Source organism: Numenius arquata, chromosome 1, assembly GCF_964106895.1.
Source record: "Numenius arquata chromosome 1, bNumArq3.hap1.1, whole genome shotgun sequence".
Classification (NCBI taxonomy): Eukaryota; Metazoa; Chordata; class Aves; order Charadriiformes; family Scolopacidae; genus Numenius; species Numenius arquata.
Genome location: NC_133576.1, coordinates 8648693 through 8673514, shown reverse-complemented (window position 1 = coordinate 8673514; position 24822 = coordinate 8648693). Strand labels below are relative to the sequence as shown.

General features: G+C 37.7%; 1 protein-coding gene across 3 annotated transcripts in view; it reads left to right on the top strand.

The window, feature by feature from the left end:
• The window catches only part of MPPED1 (metallophosphoesterase domain containing 1), a 66369-nt gene that overhangs the window by 6485 nt on the left and 35062 nt on the right, over positions 1-24822 (top strand). For 2 of the 3 annotated variants that reach the window (XM_074147495.1, XM_074147502.1), the window contains exons 2-3: positions 8133-8398; positions 13571-13756. In XM_074147495.1, coding sequence (XP_074003596.1) covers positions 8247-8398; positions 13571-13756 — 338 coding nt within the window. In that variant the 5' untranslated portion in view covers positions 8133-8246. Of the gene's footprint in view, positions 1-8132; positions 8399-13570; positions 13757-24822 lie in introns of those variants that run through there. The other variant, XM_074147511.1, reaches the window with a different exon arrangement.

The window sequence follows — 24822 nt, the reverse complement described above, 5'->3', positions numbered from 1 at the left end:
TATACACAATTTCCATTAAAATCGGTTTGACTAAAATATGTGTCGCAGGAAAGTGGGATTTTACCCAGCAGGACTTGTACAGATGTAGGCTAGGAAATGAGTGTGACACCACTTGTCACAAAAGAGTGAAGAAAAAGAACATTCTTCAGTTAAAAATGAAACCAAACTGTTTCTTAAATATATAATGTTTCAGTACTTACATAGTGTTCTTCTCAGTAAATAATATTTTAAGAGATTCAAGAGCTTAATCAGATGACGTTCCCAAATTGCAGGCTGAAATGTAGAATCAAATTCCCACAGCCCTAATTTACTCCTGTTGGAGTGTCCATTTTGGATCGTTTTCCCACATAACCTGTATTTTTAGTTATTTTCCCATAGAATGAGTATTATCATTTTGGGACTTGTAATTTGTCTTCTATGAATGTACACTCATGATTTTCAGTAATGTAGATTTTGAAATACTGCCAGAGATGAAGGCAAAATTTTAGAGTGAAGAATCAGTTTTCTGGCTTTTAGATATTTATTTAAAACTTCCTTCCCTAGAGGTAATTACTTAAATAGATTAGCTACCTCTGCAGATATTTAGGGATAAATACAGGTAATATTGAGCCAAACCAGTTTATTTTCAGGGAAGAGATTTAGTTTTACTTAAGAAAAATCTATCCATTTAAATGTTTTATCCAAATATGATAATATTTTATACATTTAGGCAAGATTGTATGTAGGATTACAATAATGCATTTAGCCTTGACAAATGTTCAGGCTATTTCTAAGTCTCAGAGTGTTGCGGTGTTTAAATCTAAAATGTATTGAATATATTGCAAAGTGGAAGTTTAAGGTGAAAACAAAGCAATATTATTAGGTTGTGTTTATTTTTAAAATGGAATAAATAAATGGTTATTTGTATGGATGAGAATTTGATTCAGAAAATGATACTGCTGAAAAGCCAAAATAAAATTAAATCTTCATAAATAGAATATTCAGTTACTTTAGTTTTCGGAACCTACATAGATAAATGAGAAAAAGTAATTTAAAATCATACAATCATCATTCAAAATAAGACTAGCTAAGAAGGTTTCTAAGTGGTAACCACTTTAAATATATACAGAATTAGATTTCATAGGCAAATGTGTAATTTTTTTGTGTCTTCTGGACTCATTCTTCTGTCTCTTTTTCTGAATGTCAGGTCAGAACTTTGGCATGTAGTAGGTACAGTATATTTTTGGAGGGAACTCTGCAGAAGTGGATGTTAGGGCATAGTTCCAAAAGACAGATAATTTATCTAATTTCCTACTTGATATGTCTATAATTTTTTTATGACAGTTAAAACTAACAAGTACGCTAGTGTTCTTTGTAAATAGAGTAATGAGAGAAACGTATATAATATTTGTGTTTGAGAGCAATGGAAGAAAGCTAATTTGAAGAAAAAAAAATTCAGTGAAGAATGTTTGACAGGTCATAATCAGCTAAGGAGAACAATGATGTGTTTTAGCATGGTGAGAAATAGCTTGGGGGATTTTGTTGGTTCTTTTTTGCTTCTAATGCAGGTTAAGGTAATGGTAATTAGAAATACAAGGTCTTATTTAAGTTGCTGAATTTTTTCATGTTACAAAGCGCATTGCTCAGTGCCTTGTAGATCTGCAGTTATCAAATATGTGATATATAATGATGAGGGACTGAAGTATTCATTGATAGGTGAAATAGGAGATTCTACACAGAAGCGGATAGATCTTGCATTTCTTCTCTTCGAAGTCAGTAAGATTTTGAGGCACACAAGTAACTCAGAACTGTGCCCCCTGGTTTTGGTTATATGGGTGGGAATAGCTCTGACTTCCAGGGAAAAGGTAGTGTCATGGAACTGAGTGTTATTTAACTGATAACAGTTAGCAAATTCAGATTTCCTGGCACAGAAAACCATCTCAGATGTATTTTAAAATGACTGCCCAAAGAGTCTCCTTAATAAATCAGGGGGATGGTATAACTTCTTTCAGCAGAAGCCGGTGAAGAGAGCAGAGACTGAAAAATGGGGCGCTTAAGATCTCTTTCAATTAAAGATACACCATAGGCAAAGGTTTTTGAAAATACTGTAGTGAAGCATATGTGCTTTAGTTACCAGATGTGGACTGTGAAATCCATGGTAAGAACCATGGTAAGGAGCCATATGTAAAGGTTTTATTCCCATTTTCAACCTTAAGAGAACTTTACAAACTTGCACAGTGACATACCTACATGCTATGACCGAGGAGCAGATGGAGCAGTGTATGTTGCCATCTCATGGTACTCACAGAATGGATCGGTTAAGCACATTCTGTTGTAGTTTTTTTTGGTTTTGGCGGAGATAAATCTGCATTACAAAACCTGCCCCCATTTGTACATCTATTTGCTGCTTAAACCCGGGGATTTCTTAACCTGTGTGGATATGAAGTTAGAGCCGCCCCTTGGCGGTGGTCTTGATGGTGGTGGCTTGAGGCAGAGAGGCGGCCAGGGCCGGGTGCCAGCCCTCTGCACGCTCGTCCAGTGCCAGGGATGGAGGGCTGCGGGCGTGAAGGCTGTCACCCTGGCATGTTTCACCAGGGCTAAACTGGCATTTAGAAAAACTAATAATGTGCTCAAATGCCGTACTGCTTCTGTAGCTGAAGTAGGGTGAGGTTTCCTAGCAGGATTTCTAGGTCACTGCATTGATCATGAAGAGCTCTGGGAAGTTTGTAAGGGTGGTAAACACCTGAAATGGCACCACAGGTTATGAGATTGTAATTCAGTTATTCTTGAGGAGTCTTTTGGTTTTTTAATGCTGTTGTGTAGTTCTCATTGGCACAGACTGCAGGTAGGTAAGGTCTTTGCTGTGGGAGAAAGGGGCTCATAAGTGCATATTTCGCTTCAATACGTTGCAGTTTTATTTGTTTATTTTTTAAATGCAATGGGAAATGTTTGTCCAGCAAATTGTATTCATTTAGGAAGCCTGATGATTCCATCAGTAGAAATGTGCATGATCGACCTTAAAATCTACAAGTGTCTCAATGACATGTGATGATGCTGCCTTCCCTTTAAGGTCCTCCTTTCTCAAGTGGGTCCAAACCAGTCTGGTAAGGGGAGACTCGGTGGTTTTGGTTTGCCAGGACTTGCATTCTGTTTCAGAAAATGAAGAGGAGGAAGAGGGGAGTGTATCCCTCTGGAAGAGCTTTCATCTGCAGAGTGGTTTGCCTGGCTCATCCTTTTCCACAGAATAATGCCTTTTTAGGATTATTTCAGTATTCATTTCCTGATGGCAGAACTGAACAAAGATAGCAGGCTAATTCCATTGATTGGCTTCTATCTGGAGTATCTGAAATGGGTATTTTAGACAGCAAAAAACCTTTAGCATTTTCAGCCTATTTCTCATAGTGAGCGATTGCCTTGCTGATTCCAGTATGTTCGCTTATCGCTTATAAGTCTATAACAAGCTTTTTGCAGGAGGGTTAAAACAAAAGTAGTAATTTGTGGTAATGAAGCCAGTCACTGGCGGTTATAGGAATGTTACTATGACAATTGGGACCATTGCTGCACAATACTCTGTAGCACTTTTTTAGGGTTTAAATAACGGGTTTACTTCCCCGGGTAAAGGATTACCTGACAGTTTATGAAGAGCACTGTAGTGCAGTGTAGGAGAAGACCTGAACCTTTGATGAAGCTCTTGGAAGGGCTTCTGGTTAACAGTATCCAAGGTTTGCACAAGAAGCAACTGTGTCACTATGTGGTCTATCACAAACTCTCACGTGCTACTTCAAGGTATTTTACTGCTGTTGTCTTACTTGCTTTCCCTGAAAAAATACAGCTTTGAAGTTTTATAGCTGCATGAAAACGCCTTTTTTTCATACTACATTTCATTTTTCATTCCTCCCCAAATCCCAGCTTGTCAGACTCGGAACAAAATCAACACTTTTTCTGTAGCTACCTCTTTGCCACCGATCTTGGTACTGCCTAAAGTCCCAGAATCCTCTTCTTTTTTTATGTTATCTCACTGTTATTAGTGCAAAATCTGGCAACTGCCTCTCTTCAACTCTTGCTGGGGCATGCTATTGCCACGTTGTGCTTCTTGACTACCAGATTTTTTGTAACCTAGTGAAGTTTATTGCTCAACAGATAACTCCTTCCCAGTTTTCTCTCTCTTTTTATAACTTCTTTTTTATTATCATCGTCAGTAATTCATCTTGATTTCTAATTATTATTTCAGTGACATCTGCTTGGGCCATGTTGTTTTCAAGTCTAGATTCAAATTTTTTTATTGCTGGAATAATTTTCAAGAAATCTTAGTGTTATTTTTAGTCTTGAGACAAAGGGTAGATGATGGAGGGAACCATGGGGACAATGGAGTGAGATATAGCAAGAATGGACATGAGAGTGAACTGAAGGATGAGCATAGAATAAAGCAGAATCTGTGAGTGAAAAAGCGAGATTAAAAGAAAACATTGGCTTGAAAATGGAAAAAAAGAGAAATCAGATGTATAGATAGGCTGGAAAATTCATGTAAAAGAGGGAAATAATTGTGCTGGCTATACAAGAAGGCTGTGAGATGAAAATACCAGAAATTTCAGGCTGAAAAAGTAAAAAAAATATTTGAGGACCTCATCAAAGTAGTTAAATATAAATCTGGGTTCAAGCACCTGCCTTGTCCACCTCAGGAGAGGTGTTGCAGTCCACATAGTTTATGGCCTGATGCAGAGCCTTCTGAAGACGATGGAGCAGTGTCCGTTGTACACAGTGGGCTTTGGGTCTGAGCTCTGGGAACATTTGAACACACGCTGGAGAAAGCAGCAGAAAAATAATGTATGGAGAACATTCCTGCCATCGGTAAGAAGATGGCTTAGCTGATTTAATAGCTTTTTCTCAGTCTGTGATTCTAACAGCCAGGTTTGTGATATTTATTTTAGTATTCATGTTCTTGCAGTCCTTTTTACATTTCTCTGTTTTTCCCTGGCAGACATCCCGCAGCTCCATAAGTCTGGGGGAAGAGGATGGTTAGCATGTTGTTGCTGTGGGGATTTGAGTCTTAATGCTCTGTGTTGTTAATGCTGGGCATATAATTTTAAAACTTGCATGCTATAGAAGCAGATAATTATTTCCCTGCTGCATTTTATCCTCTGGTTTGGGAAAGGAAGAAATTTCAGAATATTTAAAGAAAGAAAAAGTTACGATTTGGGGGACTATTGAAAATGGAAACAGAAACAGGGGAGTAATGGGTGTCAGTCTGGTTATCAGTCAAGCTGGAAAGAGACAGCTTGTTCTGTCGAACACCAAGAATGTTAGTAGTCAGCCAGCCACTTATGCAGGAAGAAAACCCTAGACTGAAAGGTAAGGTTCAAAGACATCTGTGTGTGTTTCTGAAATGAGCTTGAATTAAGCTTGCTTTTGAATTATGCTTACTGATTATGTGTGTTACATGTCTGATTTTTGTTTAGCACAGGCTATTCATATGGTTGCTAGTTATTTTATTTTTATTGCAGGATCTGGCTCTTTCTTTTCCAGTCTTGACTGCTTTTCATGTGTCCAGGGTTGACGTTGGTGATTGTCATTTGGCAGAAGGCTTAGTAGTGCTGTGGCATCTTTTTTTCTTTTTTTTTTTTTCCTTTTCTTTTTCCTTGCCTCAAATGAAATACGTTGTCTTCCCGTTTTCTACATGTTTATATGGTGAACTTCTTGCTGAATGCCTGTGGTCAGCATCATCTCAAGCTGGCCTAATAGTGTGATTCACACACTCTCCCATGTGCAAGGATTGATTCCTTTCTTAAAAGAACTCTTCAGCACTAAGAGGTGTATAAGCAGTGTGCTGCTGGCAGTGGTTTGTTTCTGTTTGCAAACAAATTTGTTCTTTTGAGTTACTTTGTGTTGGTAAGTGATTCTTTCCACTTACCCAGAAAGAGGAAGCAGAGCTTAAGAGTGGTTTTGGGGGTACCTGCATCCATCATACATCTGCTGTTTCTGCAGCAGATTTGATGTGTAACTTGAGAGAAGTCATAAAAGACAGGACTCAAAGAGGAGGGTGACAGAAGGCATTTCCTCAGCTGCTGTGAGTTCCTGGGAACTTATTAAGGCCAAAGGGAGATTCTAGGTCCCTGAGGCAGTGCCTTAACTTCTTCATAACTGCAGTTCAGTTGTGTATAAAGTGGGCATAGTCCCTGAATTATAAAATAAATGCTGTGTTTTTCAGGTAGTTTGAAATCCTTATGTAGAGCTGTGGAATTATAAATTATTAATCTTACTGGAGAGTGTTTCTAGAGGTCACCAGTTCTGATAGTTTCTTTCAAACAGAAGTAGGTTCACTTAGAACAGTTTGCCCCCTATAAAATCTCTGACCTTGCCTATTCAAACTTCTTTACAAATGCATCATTTAATATAGGAAGCTCCTCAGGGAGGGTTCTTCACATCTGCCGTCATAATTTCTTATTTCGTAAATGCAGCAATTTGTACTTGATTATTCTTACAAGGATCGTGCCTCCCATCCCTCCCCCTGCTCTGGCACATTCCTTTGTGCTGCTGCTTGTTCCGTAGCCTGAACGCGGCATCTGAGAGTGTTTAAAATCCCAAATCTTCTTTGTTGTTATTCTAGCATTTCCTTACTACTCAATTCGAGGGGAGGGCATGAAGGAATCTGCTCTTTTATTCTCAGACTGTTTTCCAGCGGGTTGTTAGTGACAGCAAGTTGTCATCATTTTACAGCCATTCAGCAAGTAACAAAACTGAGCTGAATCTCTCATTTCAGTTTCCTAAGGACAAGATTTCCCAAAACAAAAATGCACCACCACTTCTTGGAGCTCTTAACATCTGTAGTAGTTAAGCAAAGGACTGAAGCCCAGATTTTTAAAGATGCTTAGGTGCTTGACTGCACTAGAACTGAATTGGAGGGAAGTACCTGTAAATAGCTTTAAAAATCTGAGTGACTATGAAGACCTCCCTCATCCATCACTCTTGGCAGTGGTCCCTTCAGAATGGAAGTAAGGCACATCAGCAAGGTCACATAAAATACTTGCAGTCTTGCTTTCCAGAAACTGCACATACTAAGAAGATTGCTGCATTCTAGCATGGCTTTTCATGAAACACATCTTCTGAAGCAGATTACTTATATTCCCTAGAAGAAAAGAGCCCTTGCTTGCATGAAAGTAAATATTTAAGGCAGACAACTTTTAAAAAGGATGCAGGATTATACTGTAAAAATACCCACCTTTATAGCTTATAATCCATTTTTTATTAAAACTGGGAAATAAAAGTAAAATTCACATTTAAATTACTTTTTGCTGTTTCTAGGGGATACTCTTTGCATTCCACTTGGTTTCACTTTGCTGTTGCTCTGCCCATTTTCAGGCTGCTGTCCTAGGCTTGCGTAACCTTCAGGGAAAAATTTATTCCCAAACATAAAACCTGTATGGATTTTACTTTTTTAATATTTAGTAACATTTAACTCTGTGTTAGCCTTTGAATCACTTTCTTTTCCAGTGAATCCAGACTGTTGGACGAGTGCTGACTGAGAAGAGAGCGTGTTTGAAGAGGGTGTTTGTGTCAGGAGTTCCTTCAGTGGATACTATAAAACCAGGAGCAAGTGCGGAGAAGGCCGTTTGCTCTGTATCTTAGGATGTAAAGAACAACCACTTGCAATGCTTCCCCGTAATAAATGGCACAGACTTTCTGAAGAATTGGTTAAACTGGTTCTTGTTTAATTAACTCGCATTTTAATTGTGCACACCTGTATATATTAAATTTCAGGTTTGGTGGGGGAGGGTTTTGAATGAGGGTGGGGAACAAACATTCAGCAATGCAATAAAAAAAGAAAGTAAATGACTGTGTTGAAGAAACATTATTATTTGACATGCCATTCTGAAGAATGACTGCCTTGTCTGTTAGATTTGTATTAAATGTCTGAAATATTTTAGCAAGTTGCCCCTGTGTTCTTTAGTTAGTTTACTTCCACTCCCTGCTTCCCACCCCCAATGAAAGTACGTTCATCAAATTGCTGAGTTGGAAAGATTTGTGGTGAGTTCTTTGAGCTGTGTGTCTTCTTCCCTCCATATCCCCCTTTCGTGTTCATCTGATATTAAATAAAGTGAATTCCAAACAGGTTAACTGTCAAACAGTTATGCTCTGTCTCTTCGATCTGCTTTTAGGTTTTTCGGAGGGGAGTGTGCTGATGAGGTAAGGAGATGTCATGGTCTTCTTCCGTCGATGTAGGAAGATAGCAGATATGATTGCCTGAAAAAGCCGAACTACCCAGTGCAAGCATGGCTTTCTCCCAGTCGCACATTATGGCAGCTAGAAGGCATCAGCACAGTAGACTCATAATTGAAGTGGATGAGTACAGCTCCAACCCCACACAGGCTTTCACGTTCTACAACATTAACCAGGGACGTTTTCAGCCCCCACATGTGCAAATGTAAGTATTATAGTTTTGTTATTGCTCTAGCACAGCCTTCTGAATTGTTATTGCCTTGTCGATGTCGTATTTGATGGACCAGTCAAAAAGGATTCAAAGAGCACTGTTTTGCTGCCTTTCTAATAATAATTACTATAATGATACAAAATCAGTCCATTTGGAGAGTGTAAGTACTTTGTTAAAGAATGGGAGAAAGATCACTAGCATAACTTTAATACATAATACTTACATATTAAAAAGAGAAACAAACAACAAACAGTGGTAATAAAATAAGAGATGCTACAAGGATGATACTTTCTGCAATCTAAATAATGTTTGTTTGCATTTTGCACTTGCTTATTGATGTAAATAGCTGTTGAAAATACCAAGCCTATATCTGTACAACACATATTGTTTGGTTAGTTATATTACGGCTACATACAAGGGAAAAATCACTTCAATAAATAAAATAGTGTGGGCACCCATCCGACAACTTACTTCCATACTGATGTGCCGAGGATGCCAAGTGCTTAAAGAGTAATTAAAATAATGTGTTTGTTTCTGACTTCTTATATAATGACAACATCAGTAAAATTAACTGCTCTGAATGATTTACTTGTAATGTAAAGTGGAGAATTATAATTACAAAATGAAAACTGCCATAAAGTTTAAAGCCAGAAGAAAGAGCTAAACAGTAAAGCTATTACAAATAAATTAAGTATAAAATTCTACTGTAAAATATTTTTATAGGGAATAAAAATGTCTGCACCATTTTATTGTGTTTTTTAAAGAGAGAAGCAGCCTTATCTTTAGATCAGAAGGCTGGTTTTCGTTTTTTTAAAGGAAACTTTTTTTCCTTTTAGGAAGACCGAATAAATAATCAACTCATTCACATTTTTGGTATTTAATATGATTTGGTAATTTACAAACATAGGCCATTATTTCTTCAGTTAAAACACTCGGCAGTTATGACTGGTTGAATGCTATGTGTCTATTCAGTGAATGCTTTCATACATTCTTTGGCATGAATTAGATACTAGACTAAAAAAGTCTGAAAACTAACAGATATACCAGGGTGGTGATCAAACACTCAGGTTTTGGGGGCAGTGTATTAGCTTATGGTCTGTGTTGGGTGTTTTTAGGTACTATTGAAATGCAAACAGTAAAATGAGTTGAGTGTTAGCCCTGGAAAACATCTTTTGTTTATAGAGCTGGCAAATGGTAACAAAAGTACAAACAAACAAATGTGGGTTCAGAAATACTTTTACAAATGAAAATGCCAAATGCAGGTTGCTTTATTTATCGTGGCTTAGCCATTCTTTGTGAATATTCAGACAGTTCCTGGGCACTCATGAATTTGTTCACTGGTCTTAAAAGCTGAATGTTTTTAGTGGGCTGAAAATAAGTTATTTATTAGTATCCACTTGGTACTCAACAATATGCTGTTTAAACTTCTAACCAGTAACAAATCATATTACTGGAGGGCTTAGACAGTCAACCGGCTGATAGAAGTTCAGCATCTAAGCAAGTAGTTGAAAATAAGCTATCCTTAGAAAATGGTTCCTCAGAAGAGTTTAGCAATCTCTTATCAATGATTAATACTGCTGAAGAAGCTTGTGCAAATAGAAAAACAGGCTAAATCAATTGAAACATTTACCACAATCTGACCTATTCTTTCTCTTGGTACAGAAATTGTAAACAATGTTTCTGAATACTAGCAGGATTGCTTTTGCCCTCTACCACTGAATAGAATAATAACAAAGAAGGAAAAAGTAGACGTAAAAAGTGTAACAAAAGCACCTTTTATTCACATCACTGTTATGGGTGAAATCTTAGCCCTGCTTTAGTCCATGCAAGTTTTGTCATTAACTTCAGGGAGGTGAGGGCTTTGCCTTGTCTTTGTGTGTAGTTCAGAATACTACATTAGGGTTGTCGCAGGCATCATAAACACATTTCACATAGACCTGTTAACATTGAACTCGTAATAAACTACTTTAACCACAGGGGTTTTATTTGTGCTCTTTTTCTTCTGAATTCAATCTGGCAGCTCTTCCCTGGTATTCCATGCAGTTTTATATTTCTTATTTCGCTTTTTAGCACCCATAACATGCTGACAGCCCTTCCTAGCCCCATCTTAGCCTGGCATTCCTATGCTTATGAGATGATTGGGTTGCCACTGACAAGAAGGGTGGTAATTTCTAATAGTGTTTTCAAGTCCATCAGTTGTTTCTGGGAAGTTCCTGTCTTGCTCCTTTGTGAAACCACTGAAATCTAGTGTGTAAGCGAACCTCTATAAGTGTTTTTGCTCTGAAATTTTTTAACTTTGCCTTTCAGTTTCTCTGCAAGTTTTCATACTGCTTTCAAAGAAACCAAATTCATTTGCACAAAAATAATCAGCAGATCTTTACTCCTCTGCTCACGCTGCAAGCAGTGCATTGGGTGTTGGTGTGACAGCTGCTGTGGGAACGTGTTACACAAGAATATGGGGATCGAGCCTTCAGAAATTATTTCCAGTAATACAACTTAGATGCGTTTGTGAAACTTGACATATGTTTTTACCTATATCCGGCCCCAGTGTGTGCTTATCACGTCAATCTGAAAATCTGCATCTCATTTTTTTTTTTTTTTTTTTGTGTGTATTGATACCTTTTTCCCATGAAAATTCTCTGGCCCATTGCACAGGATTTAAAAGTTACACATACCTCAGCAACCAGGAAAATGCTGTCCACATCTTCCCTGTCCCCATCCAAACTAAGAAAAAGCACGTATATTATGTGCTGCATGGGTTGCCATGGTAAGTCTGTTGTTTTTTCCATTCAGCTTCAGAGGAGCAACATGTGAAATGCATGCTACTCCCCAACACCCAACTTACTGCTGTGCTGAGATTTAAAAGATTTCTGAAGGAGAAGAAGCACCTGCTTTAAAGGCTACCCTATCACAAAAAGTCAAAAAGTGGTATTTTAGACCAGTCCGTATCCTTATGTTGTGCCAGGGTAGTATGTGTAATTTAAAGCTGGCTTACTAATATGACCTGTAACTCACTTTGGGAAGTGCTGGGCAGGGAGAACAATAATCAGAAATTTGTTTACTGAACTGATGTTTAAACTTTTTAGCTTGAACGGCTGCAACAATAGCCAGCGTCAGCTCCCCATCATTTTTATTCAGCCATCCCAGTTAATTTTGAGGAGGAACTCCATGAGCTGAACACATTACACTTCACATAGCTTGCATCTTATGACAAGCCTCACTCACTAGTCTAAAACCCACCATTCACCATCCATATTCCTTTGCACCCCTGTTACCTCCACTCACCACCCACGGAACTCACTCTGTGGCAGCTCTCTTCCCTCCGAAACAAGCATTTTTAACACGCGATGGCAGTCATGCAGCTGCACTGTTTGAAGTTGTGACCTCCCATGCCTAACTCCCTCTGCATCTATCTCTTAATTTTGTCATCTGCCCTTCTACATGTGTCTATGGTCCTCCCGCAACACGCGTGCTCCCTCAGCCCTACACGCAGTGTTTGCAGCTGCTCTCGCTCAGGGTCCAAATGTTCCGCTCTTTGTCAGCCAAGTTTTACAATTTCCAGTACGTGCGTGCTTACATATCCCACTAGCATGTACATACTGCTGGGTATTCATTACATATGATTTGATCACAGCTGATTTTACTCCTTACCTCTTGTTTGGTTACTTTCTGCTCAAAAATTGGAACTTCAGAAAGATGACTACAAGGTACTTGTACTGAAAGGCTGTTTCTCCAGTACTGCCGTAAAACCCCCAACATTTCTTCATCCTAAAAAAGTATAGGAAAGATGGGTACAAAATAATTTGTTCATACTCTAGTTTTGTAGTTACATCGTATGTTTTAGAAAATGCTGAGAACTTTTTCTAGATTTAACAAGATTTGAATTTTTTAGATTTATTCTTCACTCTCTCAGTAATCTTGTGAAGTTCTTAAAAACACCTCAGTTTACCTGCCTATAAATTTCATAGAATTCTTCTTAGGGAAAAGATTGTGTGATTAAAGATTATTATCGTGTATCTTTCAAGACCCTGGTAAACAGGGGTAGTATTATTAATAGCAAAGACATCTAACTTTTTTTCTGAGCTTATATAAAAGTAAGCTGCTGAATTGAAGCACAGCCAGCAAGGCTTAGGAATATGTATTACATATTGCAACAGTGAACAAAACTAATTTTATTTGTCCTTTCAAAATAAATGTTGTAAAAGTAAAATAATTTGTAACAATTCTGTATATATCTCTGGTTTCTAGTGACATAAATATAACTCTTGCATCTCTGGCTCTTTGATTTTATTCCAGCAGAATTCCCTAACTGGAATAGCAGATAGGGTATAGCTGAATATAGGTACATTTGCATCTATATATCCGAACAAAATATGGATTGAGGGTAAAAAGATTGAGTTGAAAATAAGTATTCCTCATATAGCAGAGTGGTGTTCTCTGCTTTCCTCTTCTAAATTTTAAGTTAAGTCTCATCAAACTGGGTCAAATCTTTTCGTTTCCTCAGTTTTGAATACTGAGATTGGGCTCTGAACAATGCAGCCTCACCCCTCACAGCATCTGATTTCATTTAGTATAATTAAGCCCAGAAAGTTGCCACATTTGTCCTGACAATAGTCAGGCTTGAATGTACATTTACAGCTGTTGTCAGGAGAGTTCTTATCTTGCTTTGCATTAACACGCTGAAACATATCTCCAAAATGTGTTAATTAAATTTGCTGGAATTATATAACTTGCAGAAAAAAAGTTATAATTAGAAAAAATGCATTTAAATGTATTTATGTATCTAAAATAAATCTTTTCCCTGTGTACCGTGTAATAATATTTAAACAATGAAACGGGATAGTACTGTTCCTTTGAAAATGGCAATGCCTTTGATTTATTTGTAAGTATTTGTTTCAGAGTTACTGCCATAGTTCAATCTCTTTTCCTTAATCTCTTTAAATTAATCCATCTACCCAACAAATACTGAAAATGTTGCGATGTGAACATCAAGAATTTTTACACCTCCCATTAGTGTTAGTTTTGTTTTAATAAATCCCTTCCATCAGACAGATCTAGAAGTCTGTGTAGTCTTTTGTAAAGGTAAAAAATAGTATTAGAATTGCAAAACAGACACTAAGAAGTACATAAGTACTTTATAACCTTGTTATGATGCATTTCCTACAGGGTTGATCCAGTGCCCCATGATGCTCCCAAACCTCCAGGATATACACGATTTGTCTGTATTTCTGATACTCACTCAAGAACTGATCCTATCCAAATGCCATATGGAGATGTGTTAATACATGCTGGTGATTTTACTGAGCTGGGACTTCCTAGTGAAGTAAAAAAATTCAACGAGTGGCTAGGTAGGTATTGAATTCTGTGTGGATTTGAAAGTAAATTTGTTTACTGATTGTATCTGCCCCTTCTGCCTCCCAGTAAAAACCATCATGCACTCAGAAATGATGAATATTAATTTGGCTTTTAAATTTGAATGGCAATGAGCAGGAATCAGATTTTTTTTTCTTTTTTTTTACAAATATTTTTGCATTTTTCCAACTGAGCAAGTAAGATTTGTGAGACTATTCATCTGTTCTGCCTTCACACTCTCAAGTGTACATTAAGCAACTTCTTGGTGTTAGCAACAATTTAAGTCAGTAGGCCTTTAATGATTTACATAAAACCTCTTACATACATTGTTATGGCTTTGCTTCCCTGCAAAAAAAAAGTTGTTGTGACTGAAAACATTTGTCTGTTTAACCCCGGAGGCTCATAGTTTTTTTATCTGAGGCTCAGCTGCACCACAGTGATGAATTCCAAACAAAGCGAAACGTGTGCCCGTGGTTGCTGTCTTGGATGTAGCAGACCAGATGTAGATGCCTTCTGTAGGCAACTGTTGGCATTGGTAACTGAAATTCTGTTCCACTGGGCAAGAGAGTGGTGATTTACATGTGCTTCGGCAATGTTTTGTATATGCTAAAAAAAAAAGACAGTGAAAATTGGAAAGCATACGCTGTATCCAGACAAAACCCCTGATCGGTATTGTTCCTGCAGCAGTGTGGATACCTTAATTTTGAATAAAAACGGATTCTGGATTCTGATACTTCATTAGCCAACAAAAGAAAAAAAGGTGAGAGGAAAAGAAGGAGTTGAAGGGAGAAAGGACACAGTTTAAGGGTAACGGATTTCAGTTTTTAGGTTGATTTTCTTTCCTGTGGTTGATATTTTTGCATCTTTTCATGTCTTTTTTGCTACATATTACAGCATTCCACACTGGGAAGGCACAAAGCAGACAGATGCATGTAGGTTGAAATGGAATATAAAAAAAAGCCAGGACTTCACGACTTAAACAAATATTTACTAGCAAATAATTATTAGCAAGGCTGTTAAATATTTATTTGAGCTTGAGAACCCAATAATGTGTTCCACGTGGAACAATTGCATTGTTCTGTGAGTATTAAGGTAGGCACAGCACGTGGAAGTCACATACTCTGTTACAGTGCCCTCACCTCTGTCTCTGTACCCGAATGGAACAGGTTGGTTGTAAAACAGAAAGCAAATTTTAATCCTATTTTGTAGGTCTTTACCACGTATTATAATTATGTAGTGAAAATAGCATATAAAGATTATACAAACCATATGGTTATCGCTTCTAAATAATACCCATTTTATTTATCTGCTATTGAAGGAAGAAAAGTGCTTTGGGATATTGCTAGCAAGCAAGGATGGGGGCTGCAGACATTACTTGCCTGCGCAGTTTTTGTCTCCCTAGTTCTCCATCTGCCTCCCTGCTGGCCACAGCTGTACAGTGTTCTGAAGAAGTCCTTAAGCTGAAATCCTCTCAGTATGGTAGGGAGATTTCCCAGGGCATTTCTGTGATGGTCTTTTCATCATTTTTATTCCAAAAGGAGGCTTAATTTTCCGACTTTTCAGGCATGCGTCCAATTTCATGGTAGTGTGCGGTTTGGGAAAAGGTGATCTTTGTGATTTGAGTTATATTTTTGCAAAAGGATCTTTGAGATATGCAAATTCAGCAAGTTAAAGATTTTTTTTTTTTAGTTATTTGGCAACGTTAAAAAATGCAAAATTTAAATGATTTTTTTCTGGAAAATCCAACAGAAAAATAAAAATAATTTGGGGTCACTATATAGGTTTCATTCCACTAGCATTTAAAGTTTTTTTCCAGTTCAAAATTGTAAGCTTTTTTTTTAAATTACAGTCAGTGAAATTTCAAAATGGAAACCTTAGCTTTCTTTGAAAGGTTTTTTTGTTTTGTTTTGTTTTAAATGAGTGATTTACCAGCTCTTGAATACCATGAGTGTTTGCAAAATCTATAGTAAATGGTTGAATAGTTGTAAGTGTTCTCCTTGAGAAGAAGAAATTTCAAAAGTTTTTGATGATTGTCCGTTTTGTTGTGAAAGGCACTTGTCTCCAGCAGTTCTGATTTTTCTGTCTAGCTGCTTCCAATACCTGCCATGATTTTGCAACTCCCACAGCCGACCCAACCTTCTCCTCCTTCCTTGTCTTAACTTTTTACAAGTTTCTTTAGAAAGTAATTGACAGGCTCTGGCACAGACTTTTACATCCACTGTCATTCTTACCTGCTGCCACCAAATTTCCCTGCCCATTCCTTCATCCCGTAGCACAGGGCTCATCTTCCCACTTAGTTATTTTGCTCTGTGTCAAATCTGTGCCTTCTGCCGTTATTAGGCTATAACTTCATTTATGTCTTGGAATAAACACTAGAATGTTTGTTTGTTACACCTTCCCTTGATCTTAGCTTCCTCTTAGGCACTGGATCCATGTCCTACTCCTGCTTTTGCACCCTATATTTATGTGTAGCATTGATTCCTACCTTTTAGCTTTCTTTTCTGTCATACCCTCTTTAGTCTGCACCACTGTGGTCTATCAGCCTGTTTTGTCTTTTCAAGGGGCACTTCAGCAACTTTAGTTTTTATCTTCTGTTCTACATAAAATTTCTGTGCCTGTCTGATGCAAAGTATATTTTACATTAACATCATTAACTTCCATGGACCTTATGGTTATATTGAGCACATGCTCAAGTGTGGTGCTAATAGAGGCATGTTGGCTTGCTGAGTCATACCCTAAAATATGTTCTCTCTTTTTTGGGCTAGCTGTATGTGGGTACAAAGGAAGGCCTGTACCAGCTCAGATAATACATCTCTCTAGCCCAGTATTGTCTTTGAGTGTGGCTAGCAGTCCAAGGTGCTCTGCTTTGTCTGTCCCTTTAGTCACCTAGTTTTATACTTCTTATACTTCTTATACCTCTGGCCCCTAAAGCTCTCCACTTAATTTCATTTCACTTAGTTTTTTTGGTAATGAGTTGTTTACTTTCACTTTTCTTTTTCTCAAAGCCCTCTCCCTGCTTCCCAGGGAGGAATTTGAGGTTTTACTAGGGCTATGTTGATGCCTAACTCTATGGAGGAGATTAAATGCTGGTGATAACTGGATGTGCATATTTTCTCAGCTTTCTCTGGTAGGCAGTCCACGGACTTCTTGAGCCGCAGCATTACTTTGAATTTAATATATACATTTTTCTTCTCTGAGGTTTTTTTTATTGCCTTTTGGGTCTATGCAAATTTTGAGCACCAACACAATCTTGCATCACAGCTCCACAATGTGATAGGGATTGTGTGAAGAAATTTGCTTATTTTGAACCTGTCATCTACTAGTTTCATTTGTTATTTCCTAATACTGGCAGAGGCAAGTGAACAATTTCATTCTTAATTCTGCTTAAGAATTTATAGGCTCTTCCCGTATCTGCCCTTAGGATATTTTTCAGGCTGAAGACTGTTTAGAAGTCCTTAAACGCCTTTGATCATCTGTGTCACTCTTTGTACCTCTTTGTTCTATATCATTTTAAAAATGGTGAGACCAGAACTGCACATGATCTGAGCACACCACAGATTTATCCCCTGGCATGGTGAGATCTCCTAGTTTGTTCTCTTTTCCTTTCTAGTGCTGTGGATTATTCTGTTTTTGACTCTGACTGAAAAATGAGATGGCGTTTTCATAAAATTGCCGATTATAACTCTATGAACTCTTTCCTGAATGGTAATACCTAGTTCAGAACTCATCAGTGTGTATCTATAGTTGGTATATTTTTTCCAGCACTTGAATTATTCTGCATAAATTTATATTCAGTTTCATCTGTCCTCTTATTGCCCAGTCATGCAGTATCACGATGTACTTTTGCAAGTCAGATTTCTACTTTGCTACCCTTAGTCAGGGTAGCTTTGAAAAAGAAGGGAAAAAGGGATGAATAGTCAGTTTACAAAGCTTGCCAGTGGTGCCAACCTGGTCACTTCCCTCCCTTCTTGTCCCGAATTGACCCTTCTCCTGTTTTTATATTTTGTCTTCTTGGGTTTTTTACCTAGTTTCTTCTCTGACTGTAATTTTCTTCCAAATTTGAAAATTTTGGAGAATCAGAAAAAATGAAGTACAAAATATGTATTACAGTAAGGACAAATGGAAGGCCATGAGGCCAGTGAAGCTTTCTAATGACATTACAAGGATGCATGGTATGACAGCTTTGAACATATGCTAATTTTCCAGTATGTCCAGGAGATTTTAAGAGATCACTTTAAACATCTGGAAATAATTCGGGGAAATTGTTTCTAAATACATGGGCCTGTTGGAGCGGGCCCAGAGGAGGGCCACGAAAATGATCAGAGGGCTGGAGCACCTCTCCTATGAAGAAATGCTGAGAGAGTTGGGGTTGTTCCGCCTGGAGAGGAGGAGGCTCTGGGGAGACCTTATTGCGGCCTTTTAGTATATAAAGAGGGCTTATAAGAAAGATGAAGAAAGACTTTTGACCAGGGCCTGTAATGACAGGACAAGGGGCAGCAGTTTTTAACTGAAAGAAGGTAGATTTCAATTAGATATAAGGAAATAGTTTTTTACAATGAGGGTGGTGAGACACTGGAACAGGTTGCCCAGAGAGGTTGTGGATGCTCCATCATTGAAAATGTTCAAAATCAGGTTGGGTAGGGCTTTGAGCTATCTGATCTGGTGAAAAATGTTGCTGCCCATGGCAGGGGAACTACATGATCTTTAAAGGTCCCTTCCAACCCAAACCATTCTATTATGTAATCAAGGCTAGATAAGGTAGATTATATCATAAGATATATCAAGCACTATGCACTGTAGTTATCCTTGTCCTCAGCTATTTCATTATTTTTGTTTTTGTTATTTATTCCCTACCTGCATATAAATCAAATGTGTTGTAGGACAAATGCAAAGACACATGTCCTGCTTTAATGCATTCATCAAATGACTCCAAAACCATCTCTATTTTTTATCACCCATATTGTTGGCACTGGAAATTGCCTGCTTGGCTCAGTTGCCCTTGTAATTGCCTTTGCTCAAGTCTGTAACATCGTTTCCAAATTGTGTATGCTCCAGGATCCACTGTTACTTTGAGCTTCTGGGTTCCTTTCCTGGAAATTTAACTAAATAGCCGGTCTGTGATAGAAGTTGCAACACGCTTCCATATTCTGGCTTCTCTTCTGTGCGTGGATTGGAAAGATTACCTAAAGTAACACATTTTATAATATCCGTTGTTACATGTGTTTGCTTGAGATTTTCCAATGTCAAAGACAGTCTTCCTATTTGAAATTCAAGTTCAAGCTAAAGTTGAAATTAAAAAAAAAAAATAGGAGGTGGCTTTGCATTGTAGTGAAAAACAATAATTAGCTCTTCAGAGCACTTTCCTGAAAACGTTAATCTTACTTCCATATTGTGTACACACAAAAAAAATGGATTAAATAATTTGCCATGCACTTCAGGAATTGACCTGGGCAGATTCAGCTCAGAAGATAAAATTTTTATTTCAGATAAAAAATATTTTAGAGTGAAGATGCCTTCCCAGCTATTGTAACTAACACTACTAAAATCACCTGTTTCTAGTATTAGATTGTAGAACAAAACCAGCTAATTTTGGTCAATAAACGTCATCCCTACTTTTAAGTTTTTACTGAAAAATAAAAGATCTTCAGAAAAGACTGAAACACTAGGCTTAGCTTGGCTTTTGCTTTACTGTTCAATCTTGCAAAACGAAGTTAGTTACTTTTCTTCCTCTCTTAACAGGTATTCTATATTTTTTAGGTTCAACAATACTCACATTTAAATCAGATTAAAATTGTGTTGAAGAAAGAAAATCAGCCTCAGAGCAGCAAAAGAAATTAGAATTTATAAACTGTAGTCATGCCATTTTGACCATCGGTAATTACACTATTTTTATGTTAATGTAGAAACCCCTTGAAAGAAGTATTTAAGCACTAATTATCTATTTACAAAAGAATGGCTTTGGAAATGCAGTGAAAAACATTGAGCTGTGTAGGGATTTAGAACAGATGTCATTTTTAAAAGACTGGGCATACTAAAAAAAATGTTGGTTTTTATTGCATTTCTTAAATGTGTGATGGCTCAGATCCATTTGTACATCTAAGGCTCAGACCATACAGCACAGAACAGTGCACTGCAACACACTCTTCTGGTATTTCTCCAGTTCTGGGGAGTTAGTGTGTCCTGAAGATTTCTGAATGTTAACTGGCTGCTGAGAGCCTCAAGGAATTTTTAAGCTGCATCCCTGTACTGGGAAGATGACCCAGAACATCTGTTTTCCAGATATGCCTCCCATGCTAGAGGTGAGAAGTTGTGGAAGCTATAGGAGTGATAGGTGCTAAAGGATTTTTCCTTCATTCCCTCCTTCCAAACACATGTATGCTCTTGGGGGATTTCTTGCACTTTGTACAAATACCGAGGTTGCTTTTTTCCACTGATGGAGTGGAAAGTAGCCAAACATAAAGATTCTGAGTCTCTGGGATGACTCACCTAAAAACATCCTGTGATTTTCATAAATATTGAGATCCCTGACCCCCAAAATAAGCAAAAATACCCAGACTTATTCCAGACTAACAGACGAGCATAGCTTTAGGAAGGTGGTGCAGTCCAGAAGTGCAAAGAGCAACCAGGGAACTGAAAGATCTGGAATATGATTCTGTGAACTGTCATTGCCTCTGGTGGAGATACTTTAAAAAGCCTGAGGAAGACAGGCAACCAAATTCTAGTTGGTCCTCTTCAGATTTGACAGCCTCTTTATTGTTCCCCCTTGTAAAATTGTGAAAATGATACTTGATCCACCTAGCACATGACTGTGTTGAAGGATTAATTATTCTCAGTACAGCACTTTGAACACCTATTGCAAAGCACTATACACAAACATTAGACGTTATTAGTGCAGTGCACCTCGTACGGTGACATGACATGCAGCTCTTTGTAGCCTTCCCTTCCAGAAGGTGACAGCTGGGAGGTACTAAAAGCACCTTTGTGGGATCTGAAGATCTGGATAGGAATCTGTGTCAGTGTGCAGAGAGATCCATGTAGGAAGTCTAAAGTATTTTTTAATTGTTACTTTTTAATACAGTTCTCTATGTCCTTTGCTTTCATTGTCCCCAGATACCTGTTGTAAACCAAAACCAGAATATTCTAAAGGGCAGAAAAGCTGTTGTAGAAATTTATGTCCTCAGAAAGTTATATTATTCTATAACTATTCCAGGAAGTAAAAAAGAAAAAATATGAAAATGGACCCTGTGGCTTAGGTAGTTGGGGATTTTCAAACCTTTAATTGCCATAATCTAAGGGGACATATCAAAGGAAAGCTAAATCTAGGCAAACAGTCCAGTTGTACAATTTTCTAGGCGTCTGTTACTCATCACGAGTGGACAGAAGAGCTACATAATCTTCTGGTTTGACTCACTACAGCTACTCTAATGGCCTAGTTTGCAGCATGCATTGGGTTGGTTCTGCATAATTACAGGGTAATTAAATAAACCAGGGTAAAAGGAAAACACTTTTCCTTTAGAAGTAATTTGGGCCAATTATTATACATGTGTGTGGATGCGTATAAAACACAGTATATCAAAGAGCCTAAGTTGGACTATTACCAGTTATTTTTTATTTTGATTTGCCTTTATTTATTTTAAGAAATCCTGTTTTGCAAATATGAGCAGTATTGTATATGTTTGCTGTTTTAGTGTTTGATACAATTACTGGCTTTTATAACGCAAGAATGTCTAGAGCTAGCGGGTTACAGATGACTTAGGAGGGAGTGTTCATTTACAATGTTATTCCAGATTACACACCATACAAAAAGTATGTTAATGTGAATTTCCCAGACATCAGCCCCAGTGTTTAAACACAGAACTGTCAAAGAGATGCTAAAAAAGCAATCTGAGACAGTTATGCAGTCTTTTTACTATATCACTCACTGCTGTATTCTTAAAGGTTGAAATGAGAGGGAAAAAGCATTAAGTGGGCACTTATATGATTGCCACTGCTTTTAATGAATACTAAAAATTCTGCTCAGTACAATACCAGGAAGGAAGCACAGCACATCTGCTGGTACAAGTTTGCATTTATCTTGGTGAGGTTGCAAGTTGATAACAATTGTAAGCTGCAAAGAAGGTCACTGATTGATACAGATGCCTAACCTCTTAGTACAAGAGGAGCCTGGAGTATAAACATCATGCATTTGCCTTTGAATTATTTGCAGTGTTGATCTAATTTACAGAGAAGACGACTTGCTGATAGAACAGGATGAACATTTAAGCACACAGAATTCTACTTTGAACAAACTCAGATGCAGAGAAATAGCAAACAAAGGCACATTGTTCAGTGCTTTGCATTATGCAGTTTGTAGTTCAAGTAATGGTTCCCCAGCATTTCAAGTTATTTTGTAAAAATTATGTTCACCATAAAAAGGACCTACTGTAGTTTAGAAGTTAAGAATTGCTGTAATAATTTTGTAATTGGTGCATAAACATGCAAAAAATTAGATGTTCAGTTGATTTTCTTAATTAGTAATCTACAGTAATGAAAGGAATAAACAAAGCTGTTACTAGCTAAACAATATATATACTCTTAAAAACATTATGTTACCAGAACTACTATCAGATTCTTACACTAAGAAAACAAAGTTTCTTAGCGTTTGTTTGCTTAGTGTAAGAATCTGATAGTACTTTCTGAGGCAGGCTTGGCACAGCTGACAAAAACTACGTGTGTCTAGTTAAGAAGTTACTAAGTTGATAATCTTACCCTGGAGATATTCAAGGTCAGGCTTGATGAGGCTCTGAGCAATCAGATCTAGTTAAAGGTGTCCCTTCTTACTGCAGGGAGGTTGGACTAGATGACCTTGAAAGGTCCTTCCAACCCAACACATTCTATGATTCTATAATACCATCTGGCTATGTATAAACTGAATGTGATATCCCAGGCTTTTTGATAGTAGAATAATCTCAAAGAATAATAAGTTACATTGATTTAGGAGATCTAGGGCAGAATTCTTTGTGTGATGAGTTGTTCTGGAAACAGAACCACTGCTGCTTGACTTCTTGGGTTTTGTCTTATAGACCTTCTGTGGGTTCTTAGGTATCTCATAGGATGAGACCTAAGCTGTCTCATTCCTTTGAAGCCTGTCCTTCAGACTGGGCATTAGTCTACTTAGATGCTTTCAGGAAACTCAAGGGAACATAATTATCTTTGAGGCGTTTACTCCTCTGCTGAATATAGTGACTTTTGAATCTGTTGGCCAGTTTCAGAGGGATGTTGAGAGACGAGCATGCAGAAGTATAAAGCATCATACTTCTATGTTTTGTTTCTGTGAGAAAAAGATACCCATTGCTAAAACTGCTAAATTAAGTGCAAGATAATGTGTCTCCAGCACTTTCTGCATACAGGGGGAGATTACAAAAATGAAAGGAGAGGGAAAAATGAAGATCAACGATGTAGCAGAGAGGAAGGAGAAGGAAGGAAAAAATCTCTCATCCCATGTTAAGATAGAAGCTGAAAGAGTGGATGGTGGCTTGGAGCCCCATTCCAAAGTGGCAGAAAGCAAAAGTTGGATGTGGCCTGAATGAGAAAGCCCTGAAGCCCAGGACGCAACTGGAGCCAGTGTGTTTCTGACAGAATTTTGGTCTGTGAACATTTCTGTTGATTCCAAATCCAAATAGGATGAAGTGGCTAGAGGTTGGTTATGAAGAAAAATAATTTTAATTTCTTGCAAGTTAGACATTGTGGGAGGAAAAAAGCCCCACTTATTTTAGAATAAAAATGTGAAATTTTGCTTAGAAATGAAATTTTTATTCACCCCAAAATATTTTAAACTGACATTTTGCTTCATTTTGTTTCCTTGGTAATGTCAGAATCACTACATGAATTTCCAAATATATCCCATTCCATCGAAGCGGTATTTTAATAATTTTAATGCAGAAAACTGTTTAGGTAAAATTTTTCCAACCAATTCTAGTTCTAGCTCGTCTCCAGGTTATAGGGATATTTTAGAGGAAGCTTCTCAGGTGCCAAGAACAGGGGGATCCCTGGTCTTTTGGGCAAAACACTTGTTTTGGCTAATCAAAATAAAAGATCAGGAAAAAATATAGTTTTCCCCCAAATTCATAACTTTTCTGGGTTTTTTTTGTTTGAAAATACATCTTTGATTCCCATAGCATATGTTCTTGCATGTGTTTCTTGGCACTCCTGAAGGGCAGATCTATTTCTCACATGCTTGCTGCCTTAATTTTACTGGGGAATGAATTTTGTCCTGGGTGTGTGTGCAGAATTCCTGTGACAGCCATAAATTTTCTTTAATATCTTTTTATACATAGAGATTCTCTATTAATACTAAGTTTGCTACCTGCCCACCAGCAAAGCCATATGCTAGCATCAAATGTTAATTGGTTATCAGTTGGGTATTTAGTCCTACTCATCTGCTAAATGGATAGTACGAGAAACTTATACCAAAGTTAATGGAACATAATCTCTAGTCCTGTTAAATTGCTTGCCTACCATAGACTTGTTCCATTAGAATCACAACACAAAATGAGTTTTTAATTTCTTTCAGCATTGCAGGCAGTTTAAAATTCTTGTTTGTTTTCCAGTGGAAACTTACAGAAACCTAGAATCACACAGGGTGAAGAGGACTTCTGGAGGTCATTTTGCTCCTCTTCAAAGCAGATCTGTTTAGACCAGGCTGCTCAGAACCTTGTCCAGTTGAATTCTGAATATCTCCAAGGATGGAGATGTTACAGCTGCTCTGGGTGCATATTACACTTTTTGATCATCCTCATGGTAAAATTCTTTCCTTATACCATGTTCCCACTTGTGTCTGTTGCCTCTTGTCATATCTGTGTGCACTTCTGAGAAGAACCTAGCCCTGCCTTCTCTTTATCCTGAGATCAGGTAGTTGCAGACAGTAGTAAGGTCTTCCCTTCATCTTCTCTGGGCTGAACAGACTCAGATCTCAGCCTCCCCTCATATGCCACATTCCCCAACCATCTTGGCGTCCCTCTGCTGGACTTGCTTCAGTTTGTAAGTATTTTTCTTTTACTGAGGAACCCATAATTGGACACCACACT